The 22,849-nt window shown below is 36.9% G+C and overlaps 1 protein-coding gene across 3 annotated transcripts in view; it reads right to left on the bottom strand.

Moving 5' to 3' along the window:
* LOC149155623 (uncharacterized) overlaps positions 1-22,849 on the bottom strand; it is a 328,425-nt gene that overhangs the window by 131,965 nt on the left and 173,611 nt on the right. For all 3 annotated transcript variants that reach the window (XM_089445820.1, XM_089445821.1, XM_089445822.1), the window contains 2 exons: positions 10,385-10,495; positions 10,103-10,155 (listed from right to left, as the gene is read on the bottom strand). In XM_089445820.1, the coding sequence (XP_089301946.1) occupies positions 10,103-10,155; positions 10,385-10,495 (164 nt within the window). The remainder of the gene's footprint in view (positions 1-10,102; positions 10,156-10,384; positions 10,496-22,849) is intronic.

Here is a 22,849-nt window from a genome sequence, read left to right as displayed (position 1 = left end):
AGCCATAGTTGACTAATGTCCTTACAAACTCAATGAAGCAAATAAATTGTTGAGATTAAATTTCAGACTATAGCATCAATCACACAATAGTTATAAATTAAATAAAGAAAGCAAAAAAATTAACTTCACAAGTAATTACTACTCCAAATTAGTTTTTCATTACTTTGAAAAACTTACAAGGAATCTTCCACACACCACCTAAAAAATAACACCACGCAGATACCAAAAACACTTTGAATTGGACAAAGCAAACATTGTATAGATGTATATGTCTGTACGAATTGTACAAAGTATATGTGCAATTCCAAGGATCTGTATGGTTGTGCAAATAGACCTGTATAGATCCATATGGTGCAATCTTATTGGAATTGAACCATCCACCGAATCGGTAGACCCATCAAACCAAGGACTCGTCAGAACCAAACCGAAACCGGCAAAACAAAGGGACCAAAAAACCGGTCAACCAAAAATTACATAAAATATTCAAATTTTAAATAAAAACATATAAATTCATGTGAATCCAAACCATTTAAACACAAATATGCAAAAGTCATCATTTATATAGCATGTAAGGGTGCATATAACCAAAATAACACTTAGTTCAATCTATCCTTAAACCAAAAATACATCAAAAAACATGCTCTAGAAGGCTTCTAGAATCAAAAAAAAAATGTCAAAGCAAATACCTACATATCATCAAAATCATTGCCTATGTTGGGATTGTCATCAATATCACTCTCTAATCATTAAAAAATAAGATAGAAAAAGCTTAAAATGTCAAGTCGTCATTTTGTTTGATTGATAGGTACATTTTTACCACGGTCATGATAAAGGAGTTCAACAATCAACGCCACTAACATCAAGGCACATAAAGGGCTTCATGTTTTTGATTAAATGCTAGTTCCATACCCTCATACATGACAAAATCCAATGGAAACATTGCAATCCACCCAATCCTAAAATCTATTAAATCTACTGCATTTTGAGTAGGATCTAAAATTCTAGTTTTTCCATATGAAATCCAATGAGGTTGGAACCACTCTCAAACATTGTGAGTCAATTAATGGTAATGTTAAAAATCACTATTATATTACGGGCTTAACATTACCATTAATTACATAGCAATAGTTGGGCCCTAAGCTTGAATATTAGGCTTCCCCACTCAAGATATTGTTTTAAAAAAAAATTGTGTTTGGAACATCCTTAGGTGCATTCTACGGTTAGTTCAGTACAGAACTGGTCAGTTCAGTCAAAAAAGGTTGATTCACTACCAAACTGGTCGTTCCTGTTTTCAGCCTTCAAACTAGACCAGATTAAGGGTCAAATCGATTGGACTAGCCAATTCCACTAGTTCTAGTCCAATTCCAATAGCACTGTAAGAGATTGTGCATTCCTAGAACAACTCTTTCTTGGTTCTTTGTTGTCTCACCCTCTCGCACTCAACCCACTAAACAGTTCAAATGTGTTCAAAGCCTCTACCTTGCCCTATCTTTGTACGTTTAACAAACTATCTATTTTTAATATTACTCCTAGTCTAAGTCAGGCATAAGATACAATTTTAGACTCGCTGACCATTGGAGTGCCACCCAATGATTATATGAAAGACTCCATGCCAAAGGATGATCTAAAGAACACTTGCACCATCAGATACCATCAGTCAACAGAGTTTTTAACTCTACTTCTATTTTCCCATCATTTTTCTTGTACCCAGATTTCACACCCTGCGGGGAATTGTAATAAGTGATACTAGTAATGATGAGTTTTGAGTCTGTAAAAAGCCTAAGATGTTGAGACTCGATCAGCAAATGAGTACACCTTGGAGTGTTTTTTTTATCTGATTAATTATCCTTTTTTTTTAAAGGCGAATAATTTTCTGGGGATTTTCACTCACTTTTTACCCCAAAGTTGGGGTGATGGTTTGAATGTTGAGCCGCTAACACATCTTAGTGTCTAGAGTCGATGTATATCACCATACTAGATCACACAAAAATATTCGTGGAAATTGGTTAGGTCTAGGCAGTCATTTTTAAATTTTTTAGATTTCCCACAGGTCAAAAATTGCAAATAAAATTGTATTTAAATTGTAATAAGTGTAGTCTAGAGAAGTTGTATGAGATATGAATACAAAATTACACCTCTCACCCTCAACTTTCTACTATGACACACTTTGAGGGGTTAATAATGTGTTTATGACCCTCAAAGCCCACATTTCCTAAGTTTAGTGGATATTGTGGCATTTAATTAAGCTAGAATTAAATAAAATAGAGAGAAATAAATTATTCCATGTGACAAAATGATGTGGAAATGACCTAGAAATTATCGTAAGTCAAAGAATTGAGTCAACGGACATATAGAAGATGACTGAGCACACTGCATCATAAATACACCATTATTTGGCAAAATCGAATTTCCCAAAGATAAAGCAGCAGTTGCACATGTGGAAAATCGAATTTATTAGAGGAACTCATGTACTGAAGGAATATTCTATGAAATATTTAGAATGAAGATTTCATGGGGCCTTTTCTCACTATTAGCTCGAGTTGCTTCTACACTTAGCACTTCACATGGAGGATTACGAGTTTCACTTGAGGAAATCACGCAGTTCCTAGGGATTTGCGCAGAGCATCTTTGGGATCATCATCTGAAGTGGCAGCACTTGGTTCGAGTTTGATTTGGTTTGACTGGAGTTATCTCATTGCTTTGGTTCACTCATGGATATGTTTACTATGCCATATAAGAGAATTTGATTTTCTTTGGGTGCCAATGAGGAATTCGATTTGCCTTGGTGTCTCTGTCATCTCCGCTTGGAACTCAACTTGCTCTTTCTTGGGATTTGCTCCAAGTTCAGTTCTCACATGCATTTTGCCTTGGGATTTGCTCCCAACTCTCTATATAATGAGGCTATGTGCTCTCATATTGTATCATGTTATGAGCTATTGGGCTTGAGGAAACTCTGTCATTTTGTACTTGCATACTTTCTTAATATAATCAAGACTTTGGGGCTATCTGGTTGGTGTTCTCTTGGCGTTATGAGGTGATGTCCTTTCATGCTATTGCTATTGTGTTTAATTTTTTTTGCATATTGAATTAATATTAGTTTATATTTGTCATCTTGTTTAGATTGATGTGTGCAAGCTATCATGCACATATCATTGATTTAGAGTAGACTTCTAGGGATAAGTTTGTCAATTCATTTTAAGAGAAATGTTTGGTCTATCTTATTCATTATATTTCTCTAATATTTTGCAAACTAATACTTATTCAAATGTGTAGGAAAGATCTTTTGTATTGTGTGCAAGAATCCATCTGGAAGTGAAAGAAATCTCAATTAGATCAACTCACTCCTAGAATCACAACGATCCAAGACTTAGTTATTTTTTCACTCCAAGTCTTCCAACCAACGAAGAGCAAAAGGGAGTTTTCTTATTCTATAGCTACTTGATCATCCATTTAAATTTAAAATACTTCTTTGATTCTAGTTTTTTCAAAGTTATATCTCCTATTCACGAGTCATTTTCAAAGCTAGGCAAGTATGGGAGTTCACTCCCATTACTTGAGCTAGTATTCTGTATATTAAATTGTAGTTTAGTTTTGGTTTCTTTTTCCTAATTTCACACTAACAATTGGTTTTGTGTTTTGCAGCCCATAGGCTTGAGCATTGGGCAGCAAGGAGCTTGAGGAGAAGTATTTGGAAACCACTCACTCGTGTGCATGCAAGATCCCCTCACACTATTCAAGGACTGATTTCTAAGAAGGTCGTAAGCACTTGGGAGAGAGTTGCAAACTCATCTAGGTCGTGGGCCTTTTGAGCCTTGTGCATCTCTTTTGGGGAGTTTTTTTCTTCAAGTTTCTTGTTGTTATATTTTTTGGGAGAGAGTCTAGCTTTGTTAGATTCTTATCTTTGTAAAGATCTCTTTCATATTGTGGGCAGCCCTCTTAGAGGCATTTTTACCCACTTTAAGCACTAATAAAACATAAAAATAAAAAATGTTTGAGGGAACCTGGGAATTTCCCATGGCATCCCCTTCCTCATTTAGAAGAGGGATTCTTGTGGGTGGCCTAATTTTGTTTCAATTTTTCTTAGGTTTCTAGCATTTAATTTCATTTTGTGCATGCTTAAAATCAACACATTTCACTCCACATGAAATTTTTACTAATCTTCTATTTAAATTCTCACATGCATAAGCTTCCAAATTGTAAATTTGAACAAATTTTATCTTATGTATAAACACTTCATACTTTGGCAAATTTAAATCGTTTCATAATTTCTTCAAGTATATGTTTCGCTACTTGCTCAATTTATGTTATATGTCATAGAAACTATTGGAGTATTATCATTTATTTGAAACAACTGTAGCTTAAAGCAATCTATTCCATTTTACTTGTCTATTTTCCTTTTAACAGTGCAAACACATATGAGCTTATTTACATTCTAGACTCTCAAGTTTTGCAACTATCTTATTTTTCTTTGAAGTATTTGCATGTAGAATTATTTTAAATTGAGGAATTAACACAATTTGCACTTCATCTAGGCATTTTAGTATAGGAAGGCTCCAAGCCTCATTAAAATTTTACCTCCAACATAAGTTGGTTGAAGTAGACATTTTAGGGACTCTCTACTCCTCTATTGACACCTCACTATGAGATCCATATCTTTGGGCGAGGGTGAGGTCTGAGAATTGAAAAGTTAAATTGTAATCTTGTTGTATAGATAATTAATAAAATTAACCAAGAGCACTTTCCATTACATTTACTTTACTTGCCTATTGATGGTTTGAGTTTTCATATGCAAAGTTTATTCCAGAAGCAATTATTGTAATCCTTTCAAACAAGTGTTTCATTTTCATGCTTCAAGTCTAACTGCATATTGATGTTTTGGTTTAGCACTTCATTTCTTTTACATTTCCAAGTTAATTACTAATTGTTGGGTTTTTGGCAAGATATGTTTCACATGTTTTGATTCATAAAGTTGATTATATCAAAAGCATTTTTGTATCTTGCAATATCTTGTGCTAACAATCTTTTGTTTACATTTCAGGGTTACTTTGTTTTTCTTTTGAGAGAATTGAATTTTACTTTGAGCAAATATATCTTTAAATAGTTGAGAAAATTCATTTTAAGGCACTAGTTTTATGGTTTTTCTCATGTTAATGATTGGCATTGTTATTTCTAGTTTCTCACATCATATTTGCTCATAAATCCTTAAAAGTAATCCATTTTCACTATAATACTCTCCTAGAAACTCACATTTTTTAACTTAACTATTCATTAGGGACCACCCCCTTTAGCTAACCTAGTTGATAGCTCAAACAGAAAGAATCGGGATTAGCGAGACAGCCCCTTTTCTGAGTTCCTTGCCACCAACCACACCTTGTGGGGTTGAAGGCTTTTCTCGCTAACTTGTGAATTTAGGTGTAGGCAATAGGAGCAACAAAACTCAACAAAAATGAATTACTTTCAAACATACTCTTTGAAAATATCTCAACCTATTTTTCACATGTTCACAGTGAACCTGCACAGAAGTTCCTGTCCAAGCTATAATTCTCAACAATAAACAGAGATTGAAAGATGATTGAATGCCAATTTAATGAAACAAAAGGTTCATTCAATAATGCATGTATTCATAAGAGTGCAAAGACTCAAAAATAGATTGTCCTAAGAGGATATAAAATTATAATATAATATTAATATCAAAGGAATGATTGATACAAGGTTGTAAATGCTTTTGAATGGTCAAGAGCATGTATGGACATGAGTTTTGGAGATTTACTTTGTTGATTTTTATTTATATTATATATGCATTACTTATATTGATAATATTCATGAAATATTGAACACTATATATCAGTGTTGCACTAATCGCGATTATATCGTAAAATCGCGATTTTTTGAAATCAGCGATATTATCGTGCGATAAATACATGTATTTTTTTCGGCAATTTTTATGAAAAAACCGTGATTCGACCTCAAAAAATCACGGCCCTTACCAGCAGCGCGTTATATAACAAAAAAAACACGATTTTTTTTAATTCATTTGCACAGCAGACAGCGGCACATCGGCAGCGACAAGGTTTTGGACTCTTAGAGTGACCTCTTGGTCATTTGGGAGCTGAATCCGCTGATTGGAGGAGAAAAACGGAGTGAGAGCTAAGGAGGAGATGAATTTTCTCCATCAAACTGGTATGGGCACCAACATTTTGTGTTTTGTAACTTTGTTTTGGTTTTTTTCTATGTTTTTTATTGGATTCGGAATCTGGATAACCCATTGTTTATCAAAAGAATTCAATGGGTTATCAAATATTTTTGAATTGATTTGAATCTTGATGGGGTTTTTGTCATTTGATTTTTCATTTTGTTTGTTAAAATTTCTTAAATTGTCAAAAATTCCATGTGTTTTGTTATAACTTATGTTACTCATGTATGTAATTTTTTTTTTTTTTTGTACAATGTAAATTTTAAGTTTGTAACTTGTAAATTGTAATACTTATTTTTCCATAGGTTCACCGAATCACCATTCAACTTCAAGTTCAAAGTTCAAAGTTCAAAGTCAAACATGCCAAGGAAATTAGACCCTCTGAGGGAATTTGGTGACCCTGATGGAGGGATTGATAGAATGAACTTGTCTTGCAAGTTGTGTGGGCAACATATGTTGGGGGGGTGTACAGATTGAAATATAACCTTGCACAAATCCCTGGATTTGATGTAGGGTCTTGCACAAATACAAATCCTGAAATCATCCGAAAAGCCATGAGATCATTAGAAAATTTAGAGCACAATAGAGAGGCCAAAGCAGAAATGAAGAAGCAACTAACAAAGTCAGGTGAACAAGGAAGTGGCACTGGTTCTACTTCAGCATCAACCAACCCGGTAGCTGCCTCATCATTTTTTGTTCCTAGAACCATGTCTGGTTCACAGCCATCTATCACTTCAATGCTTAAAAAAACAAAGAAAGAACAAGTTGACAAGTTATTGGCCAAATTTCTCCTTTGGAGTGATATTCCTTTCAGCATTGTAAAGAATAATCCATTTTTCCAACTTGTTGTTGATGCTATTACAATTGTTGGCCCAGAATACAAAATCCCTTCTTATCATGACTTTAGAGGCCGGATTTTTCAAAATGAAAAGGTTGACTGCACCAAAAGATTGGAGGAGTTTAGGGAATCATGGGCACAAACAGGATGCACTGTGATGTTAGATAGTTGAACTGACCAAAAGGGGAGAACCCTTATAAACTTCTTGGTTAGTTGTCCCAAGGGGACTATGTTTATGAAATCTGTTGATGCATCTGCACATATCAAAGATGCAAAAACTTTATGTGATTTGCTGGATGTGTTTATTTTGGAGGTGGGTGCAGAACATGTTGTCCAAGTCATAACGGACAATGCTGCAAATTATGTTGTTGCTGGCAGGATGCTTATGAAGGGGCATCTTACTTTATTTTGGACACCTTGTGCTGCACATTGTATTGATTTGATGTTGGAAGACATAGGGAAAATTTCTTTTGTCAAAGACATCGTTAAGTCATCAAAAAAACATTACAAAATTTATATATAATCATACATTTGTGCTTAGCTTGATGAGAAAATTCACCAACAACAAAGAGTTGGTGCACCACGCCATTACACAGTTTGCCACGAGTTTCATATCTCTTCAATCCCTCTTGAATTCTATGTGGGATGTGAAGAGAATGTTTCTTTCAGAGGAGTGGCGTGCTTTGACAATGAGCCGCAAACCAAAGGGAGAGGCCATATGCAGACTAGTTTTATACCAGGAAGACTTCTAGGCAAGAGTGCAAGAGGTGTGCACTGTTATTGAACCTTTGGTAAAGGTTCTTCGATTAGTTGATGGTGAAAAACCCGCAATAGGCTATTTGTATGAGGCCATGGACAGGGCGAAAGAATCCATTCGGGCCTACTATGATGATAAGGTAGATGAGGGGTTTCAGAGACAACTCCTCCTATGGGAAGTGATTGACGAATGATGGAACAACACACTCCATCGTCCCATTCATGCTGCAGGGATCATCCTGAACCCCGCATTTTCTTACGCATGTGGGTTTGTATTTGAAGCTGAGATCATGGATGGATTCTTAACCTGTGTTCAGAGAATGGTGCGATCTCCAACAGAACGTACAAAAATCTCCAAATAAATTGAGACAAAGAGGATGGCAGGTGGCACATTTGTCTTTGACATGGCTATGACTGATAGGACGATTAAAATGCTAGGTATTTTTTAGATTGTTTCAAATTTCATTGTCTCTTCATGGGCATAACTTCATACTTTGATTCAACTTTCAAATTTCATTTCTTCTTATGTTTATTTAAAATTTTATTTGTAATTTTGTTGTAGATGCATGGTGGAGAATGTACAGTGCCAAGGTACCCCTTCTGCAAAAGCTTGCCATTCGAATCGTCAGCCAAACATGTAGCTCCTCAGGATGTGAGCGCAACTGAAGTGTATTTGAAAAAATACACAACAAGAAGCGCAACAGGTTAACACTTAAAATATTGCAAATTTCCAAATAATTTTTTGAATTCATTAAACAATATTTTAAATTTTTTTTATAATTATTATTTCATGATCTTTGTACAAGTTGGAGTCCCAGCGACTTAATGACATGGTCTACGTCTACTACAATCTTCAATTGTGGGTGACGCAACTTGAGAGGACACCTGATATGGAGGCCATCTCATTGGATGGGATCAACACCACTACTGCATGGAGGGTTGAGGCCGAAAGACCTTTCACGGGGTCTGCTGATGATTGGTTAGTGCAGGAGGTAGTGGAGGGGGAGGAGGACGAGGCGGAGCAACAAGAGGAGGAGGTGACACCACCTACTTGGGCTACCCCTGCCACCAATAGAGGACGTGGTCTACCTCCTATAGCTCCTAGTTCTTCAGCTTCTAGAGCACAGCAGAGTCCACTTCCAACTCCATTGGCATCTACATCTAGAGAGAAAGAGAAAGCTATTGAATTTTATCGCAAGAGGGGCAGAGGAAATCAATAGCATTAGACTTTAGTTATTTGGTTCATTTCATTGTATATGACATTATGACTCATGATATGACCCATGAGATACATTATTTTACTTTTTGTTGATATTTTGAGGCTGAGTTGGGAGTCATGAGTCAAGAATTACTATTCAGGACATGATTCACTATTATGTGTGATGTAGCACTAGAAATGATATTAAACATCTTACATATTAGTTCTTTTATCATATTTATGTGTCAATGTATTTATTTTATGTTGTAGATACTTTAGATATTAAAAAAATTGAAAAAAAATGAATATTTTTGTATGTTACAATTTTTTCCCAATTTTTCCCGATTTTTTCCCCGCGCTGATTTAATCCCAATAATGATTAATGCAACATTGCTATATATAACTCATGATATACTTTATTCTGTTTTACGAGGGAACATTGTATTCAATATCCAGTTTTCAGTCTTGACAGGATAGCAATCGACAGTGAATGTGTTATGCATCATTTGATATCTTATAAATTTTATGTATCAGGCTTATAAAATTTACAAGGCAGAAAAAGAATAATTTTGTATTTCTTAGGTTTTCTGATTTTTTTCCAATGTCCAATGTTCATGACCCCAGTGGAATTTTTTAGAATAACAACTTTTGACACGTTGCCATAAGCTCCCTGTATGAGTGGACTAGGTTTTTTGTTACAAGATAATAGCACAAGCAATAAAATATTTTACATATTTCCCAGTTTGCTACTGTTCTTCTAGCACTAAAATATCTTTGCAGAATCTAGTTTGCTATTATGCTCAGCCATCTCCACTCCATTTCAAAAATGACAAGAAAAATAGCTGCTTAAAGCTGCCAATTTTATCACCAAGGCTATAATAACTATAAAATGTCTTTGCTGAATTTAGTTTGAAAACTCTGCTGTTATGCTCAGCCATCTCCAATCCATTTCAAAGGATACAAGAAATCTAATTGTTCAAGGTTGACAAATCCATCACCAAGGCTATACTAGTTATGCAGTGATACTTGAACAGACAAAGTTGAGATTAAAGATGAACACAGAAATTGAAATATTTGTTGCAATATTCACCAAAAAAAATAGGGAGATGCAGAATACCTGTCCAATGAAACTGGCTGAGATCCTGGAAAATGAGAATTCCCATGGGACTCCTGAAATGAAAAGACCGGTACCTTTCATGTCAGCATTCCATCAACTAGACACAAGTTATTTACATGGTAATCTGCCATTATTCACTTATTCAAAATGTTGTCATGTGTAGATGTAGGAAGAGATATACTTCACAGGAAGAAGGGTAAGCAAATACATGATATTGCGATAGTGCAATCATTCTCAAATGCATATGAAGTTACAAACAGTAAATACTGCTTTAATACTCACTACTCCAAGCGCCATACAACAAATCTTCTGCATATCTGATTGCTGAGCTGAAGGAATTGCATCCCCTAGGATATCATCATTTGTCATCAATTCATTTTCTTCCTCAACTTCCTGCCAAACATAAGAAGCAAGCATCATATAACTAGAAAAGAAGCCTCCAAACTATTTAAAAATTAAGACCTTGGAATTATAACAGCCAAAGAAGCCCTGATTCACATGAAGTACAGTCACAGAACAATCCTCAACAAGTGGCACTTAAGAAGTATCGATACTGATAGAATATAACACCCAATGTAACTTATGTAAATTGTCCATAAAAAAGTCAAGTGTTAGGCCTAGGTAAAAGAAAATATGACTTCTTGGATAAGATATCTGTATTAATGTCCAAAGCAGTGATGATAATATCGGCCAGATATCGCCAATAATCGAAAATGTCGTGATATTTTTGGCGATCCAATATATCGCCAAGAAAATATCGCGATATTTTGGCTCCCAAAAATATTGCGATATTTCAGAGATATCACCGATATCTCGGCAAAAAATCGCGAGACAATAGAAAATATCACACAGGCAGGCTATGCCGCAGCTAGAAAAAGGGAAGTTCGTCTTTTTTTTTCTTCATTTCTGTTTTTGAGTGTTGGAGAAGGAAGGGGAAGAGTTTTGTGGTGGTTGTCAAGGAGGGACTGAGGATCAAATAGCGATTATCACCACCAACTAAGACTCTTTTGTGGATCAAAGATTCAAAAATTGAAGAACAGTGAGACAAACTTCATTTCTTCCATTAACAAGTATGTTCTTAAAAACCCCTATGTTAATGATTTTATCATAGATTTAGGGTTATGCTTGCTTGCCTCTTTGCCTACCAACATTTTCTTTCTTTGTTTTTTTCCATTTGCTATGATTTTCATGCCCATGAGCCAATGCAAGAGTTTTTTCCATATTTGAACAGCAAGCTTCAATTTTTTTTTCAACTTTCTTATGCACCCTCTTATTGTCATTTTTCATTCACATGGCAAAATGCAAATAATGTAGTAATTTTTTTTAAATGAGGTGGTTATTACTTATTATTTTTTGTGTTGGGGGGTTTAATAAATTAATACCAATTTTTTTTTTTTTTTGTGCCCTAGGTTTGAATTAGTTCACCAAAAATGTCAAATATGCCGAAAGCCTTGGACCCATTTTGGGAGTATGGGGAGCTTGTTGGTGGGGCAAATCGGGCATATATATCATGCAAATTGTGTGGGACCAAGATGTCAAGAGGGGCTACGCGATTGAAATATCATCTGGCTAGACTCCCTGCACATGATGCAGATGTAATGCCTTGTATGGTTTCTAGTGCGAAGGTTATTCAAAAAGCTCTTGAAGCAATTGTTGAACAAGACAAAAAGATAGCTACTAGGGAGAGGCCACTGGTCTCAAATAGATAACCGCTAGTTTTATTTGTTTTGCTACATATAAGTTTATAACTCATGATGATGAAATACTTTTATATATGTGATGTTATTTTGTTTGAGTCCTTGATTGGACAATTATCAGGGATCAACAGGATATGTGATGTTATTTTGTTTGAGTCCTTGATTGGACAATTATCAGGGATCAACAAGATTTGGTATCACCTTTGAAGTTTGATGTATCATTTCTATTTGACATCATATATATCAATTCTTTCTTCATATTTATGTTCCAATGTGTTTAGTTCATGTTGTTATTGCTTTATATGTTTAAAAAACTGAAGAAGAAAAAATGAATATATTATGCATTTTTTATGTTTGCCAATATTTGCCGATATTGTTGATAAGATGCTTTCTGGACCCTCGCTGAAATTTTTCCAATACTGATATTATCAACACTGGTCCAAAGAATGACCAAAAAAGTAGGTCAATTAGGCTAAAGAGTACAACCAGTATGAATATACTGTGGGAGTACAGATGAAACTCCTAGAAATTCCAAAATGGAAGAAGCCTACATAAGTCAAAAAAGTTAAACATTAATTATCACAATTAAGTGTTAAGACATACTAATGTAGAGGCATCCCCAGAGATTTGCCAATCTTGCACACCCAAAAAGATCATGTTTTGTTTTAATTTTATTTCACAATTACCTTAATTTCAGCAGCAACAGGGATCCAGTATTTCAATCAATGTACTCTTTTCTTTTGCAGATAGAGTTAGAAATTTGGAAACGTTTTAGAGGATACCTAGCTCTACCCTCCCACCAAAGTACATAACAAAATATCAAGCTGAAGTACCACACATAAAGTTCGGAGCCAAAGAGCAGAAATTTCTTGATTTCTGCGGTAACAAGGAATTATAATTTTGACAAGTGTGCCTCAATTCTTGGAGTTAGAGTCCAAAATTTGGAGATGTTGTGGAGGACTTCTTCCTCTACTACTAAACAATTTCATTAAAAAATAAAGAGTTTAAGAGTTGTGCATAAGCCATACATTGAACGCAACAAAAAACAAGCTGCATTCCACAAATTCATTTTCCAAGTTCACTTCGACTACTCAAACCATCAAACCTAGGTCATCTGAAAGGGATAATTAATATATATGTATAATGAGTGAATAAATGTTTCGGTTATCCCAATAAATGAGATGACTTGGTAACCAAAAAATTATCACGTCATTGTTTGAATAGTCAAAAGTTTCATGTAATGTGAAAATTTATGAATCTTTACAACCAGAAATCCCACTGCAATCACTAGTTTAGCATCTCCTACTTGTTTTTCATTCAACAAGTTATTTAATTTATAAACAGTGCTAAAAAACACTACTACAGACCACAATGAAATATAGAGCATAAATTGAAATGATAAATGAGAAAAACACACAAGGGACACTGTTATTTTTGGACAACATGTCCCTAGAAAAACCCAATGCGGGAAAATCAGTGCAGCAGATAGAGGATTTGTATTATTAAGCAAGCAGAATCTGAGAACCACAAGTTGCCTCTCACACCGGCTAACCTTTCAGAGAAATCACGGTAGCAAGAAATGCATACGAGGGTTTACCTCGTTCTCCAAGTCACAATTGATCCATTGCGTGGCCTGATTCCGACAAACACTATGAAATCCCAGCGCAATCACTATTTAGGCCAACGCCTTGCCTCTAGGAGACTGTATCACCCCTTCTGCTGGATCGATTTGTTGGAGGAAGACTGTTGTTCAACCCTCCCAGCTAAAAACCTCACTTCTCCAGCAAAATATCGAACTCTTGACAAATATCCTGCACTGCCACTACAAGAGACCCTCTTGCCCTGCATCAACACTGCGTGAGCCCCTTCCTAGGCTACGTAGGCCTTTGCACTGCCTCTCTGACCGGTACTCTTTTGCTCGTAACTCCTTTCCGATCCAAATTTCTACTTCTGCCCCTCTCACTACAACTCAAATCACTGGTTCGATTTTCTCAGCAAACCACGCCCCAAAAAAATCGCACTGATTTGATCAACTTGGTGTATCTCCTGCTGACCCTCAAGCCTCCTCTTATACTTTTCCTGTTGATGAATCAACGGTTGAGATGAAATCCATAATCAACAGCTAAGATTAAAACAGACTTGATCCTCGTCATTTGAAGCTTCTCACCCATATTTTTATTAATACCCATTAATATTTTTATTTTCCTAAGTTTAGACTTAGGAACTCCATTAAAAATATTAATTATTTCAATAACTCACAATCCAAGTGGAATTTCTCCAACTGATTTCGGGGTCTTGGAGATCTCATGTATTCTAGCCCCTCCACCAAATTTCGAAGCTAGAGCACATTCGTTGCTACCCAAAATCAACACTCCCTCTTAGCGAGGAATGTGCTCTAAAAATACTTCCCAACAGAAGTATCACACTAATCCTTGGTATTGGCCCTCTGTGTTGCTGATGCTCGGCCTGTTGCCCCTCATCTACTGGGTTGTTGCAACCTGTATTGTTCCCCATGACACTGTCACTGTCACTGCTACATCTGTACTACAACTCCCTCTCAAAATGCTGCATCATGTTGCCCATAGAACTGCCACTGCTAACTGTTGCACTGCAACTTAGTTGCTGAGAAATAAGCAACTGAAAAACCACCCAAAAGTTGACACTATGGTCAGTCTAGATGCCTCGTGATGTTGAAGCTACCTTTGTTCCTAATCTGTGTTGACCCTCTGCTACTATTATGTTGCTACAATCTGCTTTGTGCCTCCCACACTGCTGCAACCTCCATTACACTGCTTCAGACTCTGGCACTCTAGTTTTGCCACTGTTGCTCCATCATCCCTTGCACCAACTAACTCTCGTCATTCTGCTACTATCATTAACAGCTCCCGCAGCCTTATGTGATCCAAGAGTTTGGGCACCTCAAGGATCCTACCCTTGTGTAGTCCTCCCGACTACAACTCGATGTCGCCCCACCTCTTCTCCAGAGGTGCATGAGCACTTATGGCACAATCCTCGTCATCATCCTCCTTGTCAGCTTTCACTGAAGCAGTGTTTGAGTCATACTCCTCTTCCTTGCCCTTCTTACCCTTGTGTAGTCCTCCCGACTACAACTCGATGTCGCCCCACCTCTTCTCCAGAGGTGCATGAGCACTTATGGCACAATCCTTGTCATCATCCTCCTTGTCAGCTTTCACTGAAGCAACGTTTGAGTCATACTCCTCTTCCTTGCCCTTCTTCCGAGGGCAGTGAGTGGCGAAATGTGCCAGTTCCCCACATCGTTTCGCCTTTGCTTGAGCTTCCTCGTATTTCTTGAGAGAATCAACATCGACCGGTATAGCCACCACTTTCAAGGCATAATCCTTGATGTGATTCTTGTCCAAGACTACCAAGATCCTGGCCTTCCAAATGACAAAGCTGGATGCTCCATCCAACCTGTCTTGATCCCTCAGTCCATTAACTGCCATCTCTGCTCAAATAAGTGTAGAACAGGTTCTCTTCTCCCTCTCTCGTCACTGCCCTAGCAAGAATCGAATCTGGATTTCTTTGGCACTAAAAATCCTCTAAGGAACAAGTTCCTTCTAGACTCCCTCTTAGTCCTAATTTCGTTCACAGAAACCCTTCCGCCAAATATTGTCGAATCACCCCTTCTCCAATCCTCCTTTGCTGTTGCTCAACAACCCAGACTTAGATTTCCTTTGGCAAGAAATTCGTCAAGACAATGACTCCCTCTACCTTAGTTTCGTCTCCACAGACATTGTTTTGCAACAGCAGTAACAGCGTCCCACCAACACCACAAGTCGAATCTGCACTACTTCCCCTACCCTGGCAACTGACTGACCTAAGCCTCTCAGGTTCTGCAGTGGCCTAGAGAACTTACGCAGTCACTGTGTGAGCTCCTCTCAAGTACTGCGTCACCCTCCACTGGCTCAGAACGCTGACGCGGGCACTGCATGAGCCTCTGCGTCTCTCCTCTGGCTCTGCGTCACTCCTCCAACTACTCCTCTGGCTCTTAAACAACATTGTCACTCGGGACAGTTGCTTCTCTACAGTAGTTTCGCTGGATCTCCTAACTGATGGCTTCAGTGTCCTATGGTCTGCAATGCTCTGATACCATGTGAAAATTTATGAATCTTTACAACCAGAAATCCTACTACAGTCACTGGTTTAGCATCTCCTACTTGTTATTTCATTCAACAAGTTATTTAATTTATAAACAATGATGAAAAACACTATTGCAGACTACACTGCCATAGAGATCATAAACCGAAATGATACGTGAGACAAACACACAAGGGACACCGTTATTTTTGGACAATATGTCCCCAGAAAAACCTGATGCGAGAAAATTGGTGCAGCAGATAGAGGGTTTGTATTATTAAGGAAGAAGAATCTGAGTACAAAAAGTTGCCTCTCACACCGGCTAACCTTTCAAAGAAATCACGACAACAAGAAATACATATGAGGGTTTACCTCATTCTCCAAGTCACAACAGATCCATTGAGTTGCCTGCCTCCAACAAACACTGTGAAATCCCAACGCAATCACTGCTTGGGCCAACGTCTTGCCTCTAGGAGACTGCATCACCCCTTCTGCTGGATCGATTTGCTAGAGAAAGACTATTGCTCAGCCCTCCCGGCTCAAAACCTCGCTTCTCCAGCAAAATCTCGAACTTCTGACGAATATCCTGCACTGCCACTACAAGAGACCCTCTTGGCCTGCCTTAGCACTATGTGAGCCCCTTCCTAGGTTTCGTAGGCCTTTGTGTTGCCTCTATGATGCTATTGTTGCTTCTCTACCCAGTACTCTTTGGCTTGGAACTTCTTTCCGATCCGAACCTCTGCTTCTGCCCCTCTCACTACAACTCAGATCACTTGATCAACTTGGTGTATCTCCTATTGACCCTCAAGCCTCCACTTATACTTTTCTTGTTGATGAATCAACAGTCGAGATTAAGTCCTTAATCAACGGCTAAGATTAAAACAGATTTGATCTTCGTCTCTTAGAATCTTCTCACCCATATTTTTATTAATACCCATTAATATTTTTATTTTCCTAAGTTTAGACTTAGGAAACCCATTTCTGGGTCTTGGAGATCTCATGTATTCTAGCCCCTCCACCAAATTTCGGAGTTAGAGCACATTCGATGCTACCCAAAATCAACATGTAATGGGAGGCCTTTGGCTCTCTAGGATTTAGGCCTTCTATAGTTGTTGATTGTGTGTGATCCAAAGACTCTATGAGTCACCTTTGTCAATGTGATAAGGCCTAAGAGCACTGGCCCATTGATTCAATCAAGTTTACATATCTGGTCGTTGAATGTCTTCACCAAGATTTTTATTTAACAACACATTGTGTCTGAAATGTGTGTTAGTATATGATGCATTAGTATATTTGTTGTATATTGTGAATGCTTTCATTTAGTAACTTTGCTTATAGCTTGGGGGTACCGCATCACATACTCTCATAAGTTTAGGGGATTATCCATCTCATGTCTAAATGCACTAGGTATCCTCTTCTGAAATGAATGAGAATCTGGCATCTTGGATTTTTCTCTCCCCAGTATTTTGTAACATGGTATAATAGCAGATACATTCATTGAGCATATTGTAACAACCAATTTGAATTGCCAATTAACTATCCAAAATATTTGGAATATAAAGAAATTCATTTAGCATAAAGATAATATATATTGAATAAAAATGATGTGAACAGATTACAAATGAAGGCCTTGTATGAATCCCTAAGTCGACATAACCTTTCATCAAGAGTCTATCCCTTTAGTTGAGACATGTCCTTTCATTAGAATGCGTCCTTTCACTAATTATTAACTATTATTATCATTTATTGATATTTATATTTATATATTTATATTGATTACATTTCCTTCCCCTTGAGAAATGCTTTGTCTTTGTTGGCACAAAATCTAGCAGGCCTTGTGCAAAGCCTCACCAGGCAAGCACCAAACCTTATGACAACAAATTGAAAGGGTTTCCATTGTCACCTCAACAACCTTTCTCCTGCTCTTTAGTACATTTAAACCACAAAGGAGGTTTCCCTAAATCACTTATAAAGATACTCCAATACTAGGGTTCAAGGTGATGAATTAATGGTCAGATGTTGTATTGAGTACTTGCAAGGCCTAATATGGCCTAGGTTTTCTATGCTATTGTTCAAGTACTCTAAGAGTAGACCAATAAATAAGCTGCTATAAGTTAGAGTTTGGATGATATGCAATGATATGGCATTCAATGTCATATAGCAGAAGGAAAAGGTCTAAACAGGATATTGAATAACAAAGGGGCAAGACATTCTAATAAAGGCTAGACTACGGGAAACATTTTTGTGGTTGTTAGGTATGCATGAACAACAATAAAGAGGGTGACATTAGCCCTATTTAGCAGTGTTCCACGGGCACATGTGCCCCAGGGTGGGGGAGTGCCGGTGACATTAGCCCTATTTAGCAGTGTTCCACGGGCACATGTGCCCCAGGGTGGGGGCGTGCCCCGGCACTCCCCCACACTCCAGGCATAGCAAAACTCCTAGGGAAACGTTCCCCTCACGTCCCCTTTTTGGGGAAACTCCGAGGGGACATTTTTCTGGTGGTGAAACGCGACTCCTTTGCAAGGGGGGGGGAGGGGTGGGGGCGCAAGGGGGACGCAACGGGGACGCATATATTTTTGTGTCTAATAAAATGAAACTATATTAAAACTTAAAACTTGTTAAAACTTTTTTTAAATAAATTAATTAATTAAATTATATTAAAATTTAAAACTTAAAAGATAAAATAAAAACAATAACAAAAATAAAAAACTTAAAAGTATATTAAAACTTAAGACTTGGTATTTATTAATATTATTTATAGTATTTTTTGAGAAATTTACTAGTATTTCATTGCAAAGTGCTTTCTATGTTTACTTTTAGTTTAGTATTCTATGGCTATTCTAGACTTCAACATAATGTAAATGTCATTGCCATACGATGAATTTACTTTTTATCTTTTTTGAAATTTTGATGTGCAATGCATCATTTCAATTGTCAAATGATGAATTTATTAATTTAATTTAGATGTACCTTGCATCATGCCACATGATGAATTTTGAAGGAACATTGCGTAATGTCAAATGATGGATTCAATTTAGTAATTTACTTTTAGATTTACAATGCAGAAATGTCAAATGATAATACTTTAATATGTAATGCTGATCATATTTAGTCTTTAGATGTACATTTCATAATTATTAAGATTTTCTATTTAGTTATTGACATATTTGAGGAATTTTATTTTTTTATTTTATATATTAGATTTTTAATAATTTAGAATATTATAATTTTTATGACAATGACATCCCCTCATTTCCCCGGAAATTTCCTAAAATTTGAGGTTGCTTATATACGTCCCCTTGTGCGTATCCCCGCTCCCACGTTTCACCGTCCGGGAAACTCGGTGGAACATTGTTATTTAGGTGTTGAAGACCATACAATATGCTAGATTTTTTCTTTAGACAAGTTTTAGATGCAATTCCTATTTTTAGAGCCAAAGACATCCACTCAAATTTCAATTTCATGCATAAATCTGCCCTAGAAACACTACCAGCTGCCCTAGTTGTCTAGGAGACAAAAAAAGAGAGCAATTTTATTAGGTTTTTGGATGATCAACATACTCTAAACCAAAGCCTTATCCTACTAGGGTTTAATTGAGTCACTAGGAAAAAAATTCAAGGGAAGAATATTGGTCGACTAAGGGGGGGATGCCTAGGGCATATACTTATAAAACCCTAGCTATTGCTCTTGCGAGGGGAGAAATTAAATGTAGAGTTTGCAAATTAAGAGTTTCCCTATAAGCCTTAGAGGGTTCAATTTTACATGCAATATTGAAGCAAAATTTCAACAGTAATGTAGCACCTAGTCATGGCATAATTTAAACCCTACTTTAAACATAAAGCATGCAAAATATCAATAATAAGACAACAAACTTGAGAAATCCTCCACAAAAGGCATTGTTTCAATCCCAAAAAAATGTCTCCATGCAAGATCACATCCACAAGAAAGTCGCACCAAGAATGATCACATCTTACCCATAGTAGAAAAAAATACTAGATCGAACTCTCTTAGAGGAAAAGAATTCGATGTGTGATGGTGATAAAATGAAATGAGGGAAGGCTCTATTTATAGGAGACCCATCCCACATATTTTTACAATAATTGAACTAAAGAAGCCCTAATGACAAGTTACTTTAAGTGTTCATAAGAAAGAGGATACAAGCCAACCTCGTTGCTCAAAAACATAACAAAGGTGCCATAAATTCCCACACGTGTGGGAGAAAATCCTCCTCAAGAATGACATCATCCTCCAAATGAGCTCTAGATGCCACAAAAATATGTCATGTGGGCTAATGAGTGCCCCATACTCGAAGATGAATCTCCTAGATCATGCACAAGCCTCCAAAGTGCCTCCATGCCAACATGTCATATCCATGGTGCCCTATGTCACCCTCAAAGAGCAAGAATGGTGACATGGCACTCTCTAACTCGAGCGTTGGGCATCCATTGTGATGTGCAAGCCCTCAACTCTCATTTCAACGATGACCATCATCATCCGAGCTCCAGACTAACTGATTTCCACCCACAGTGAAAAGGCCATCTTGAGGGTATCTTGGGTCCATTGGGTACATCATCAATATCTCCAACACCAAGCTCCATCGTCTCTGCATTTCAGCATCTGGGGGTCCCTCGAAATGTCAAGCATCATGTGGTGTCATCGAGTAGCCCAATGCTCTACTTTGGATAGGCAATGTTGCATCAATAAGGTCATACTCTCTCTCTCTCTCTCTCTCTCTCTCTCTCTCTCTCTCTACAATCAGTAAAACGGCCTCTACTACTCTATTGAGAAAGTGGTGCAATGACCTCGAGAGGCATCTACTGTTGTGAGGAGAAGTACTTGATAAAGCCCTCTCAAGATCAAATGAAAATCAACAATCATTCCATACAATAAGCATGGATGCATCATCGTGGACCATACTTAATACTAGGGGCACAATAATACTTACACAAGATCACCTTCAAATATCTAAGTATATCAAGTCCCATATAAGTGTTCCCTCCTTATGTTAGGAATGGTTAGATGAATAACCCTATTAGGTGTTTCCAGCCCCCAAGTGGAAAAGAGGGATCCCAAGTTTTCCCATCAATCCATGGGTGTGGGTGGGTGTATGGTGGCAATGGAGTGGTCAGGATGCCATAGCCAAATGATTAGCTAATAGTCATCCAACATCCTGAGTGTACAGATGTAAGGAGAGAGCAATCATGGAGGCATGAGTTACCCTTTTCCTCAGCCTGCTTTTCCCACCCCTCTAGTGTAACTTTTACTTCTCTACAATTATGCTTTGGTTTGGGTGCATGGCTTAGGAGCCCAAGTTTGCTTTTTGAAATTTAGCATTTAAAACCCTTTAATCATGAGGCAGAACAATACAAGAGTTCCTTTTATAGATGAAGCATCATATGCTCGAGTAATCGGGTGATTGCTAATGAGGGGGGCTAGAGCTCATGCTAAGTTTTTGCCCACGTGCTAATCAAACATTCAAGTCATCTTTTGCATTTTATCTTTTTCTTTTATTGTGGGTATTTTATGCTTTTAACTTTATTTTAGTTGCATCAATCTCTAGGGGAAATTTTGTTGTCTCAGACTCAAGGACAAGAATGAGACGGTGCCAATCCCCATGACCAATGACCACCGGCCCAAAGAATGTAGATGAAATAATGGGAAAGATGGAAAGTGGTAAGTATGAAATACCAAAGACACACTACTTCAATCAAAACTTCTGCAATAGTGCCCTTCCTCAAACCCTAATGCCTCATAAGACGTTCAACTGGAATAAAATCAAAGACTAACCTCCTAGGTAAAGTGAGGGAACAAGAATACAATCAAGATCAATCAATCATCTAGATCAACTTTTGATCATATATTAGTATGCCCAAAACATGCAGTGAAGGCACATGATTACAAAATGGTTAAAATACCTATCGATGGATGACCCACCTTCCTTCAAGAAGGAATGTTCGATTGGAGAGAGAAATATGACCGTTGTGAGAAGTGGAGGATCCATTGCATCGTGTCATGTGTTGATCAATAGGGTTGTTGCATGCCTGGTTGTCCAAGGGGAGAAAAGTTTTCTCCTGGCGGTTACCCACTTTTTGATGGGTAACAGTCCTCAAAGCATATTTATGGAAGGTCTTGATGTTATTTCCACTGGCTTCTAATGTCTCCACATCATTCTCTATTCTTGGAGTTCTCATAGTTGATGATATGAACTACTAAGTGTTGAGCAGAGTTGTTGAACTATTAAAGGATTTGACCATCCTAGTTCAATATTTTGTGGGATGTTACGCTTATAAGGTTTCCAAGATAAATTACTATTATGTGACTTAATGATACTGGTAACAATATTATTCGATTGATAGTTTATATGTTTTCGTCCTAAGTGATGTTGATACACTGACTAGTTAAGATACCTACACTTATGATCGAGATGCCAATAAGGTATCTTTGTGGCATGACTTCCCTTTATTATACTTATTGTTTTTTCTTGATTTACATTTGCTATATGGTCTTCTTCATGAACTAATGTTGTTTTTCCATCATTTTTACGTCAACATCTGAATTTGTTTATTTTGACTAGTTTGGCATCTTCTTGAGTCGTGATATTAAGAAAATCTATATTGGTTCCCTTCTAGTCAACTTAGATTTTTTTACCTATAAACTTCAATGTTTCCTTCTATATAAGTTGTTCTATTCCATTTCCAAGCAACTTCTTATCAATCTTAAGTTTCTTAATTTGTGTAAATAAGTTTTGATTATGTTTCCTAAGATGTGAAAATTCTTAATTTTTAATCCATCAACAACTTTACTTTTAATGTCTTGATTCTCAAGTTTCTCATTTTTTAGTGTTCTAATGTGTTCTAACAACTTTTGATTAAGGCTCTTGATGCAATAACCTCTCCTTGAATTTCTTCTCAAGATCTTCCATTTCTTTTTCTAACTTTTTATTGTATTA

This window comes from Pinus tabuliformis, chromosome 9 (genome assembly GCF_031772625.1).
Source record: "Pinus tabuliformis cultivar Carrire ecotype Pingquan chromosome 9, CPIR1, whole genome shotgun sequence".
Lineage (NCBI taxonomy): Eukaryota > Viridiplantae > Streptophyta > Pinopsida > Pinales > Pinaceae > Pinus > Pinus tabuliformis.
The sequence above is the reverse complement of the archived record's forward strand: the minus strand, read 5'-3'. Positions and strand labels throughout refer to the sequence as shown.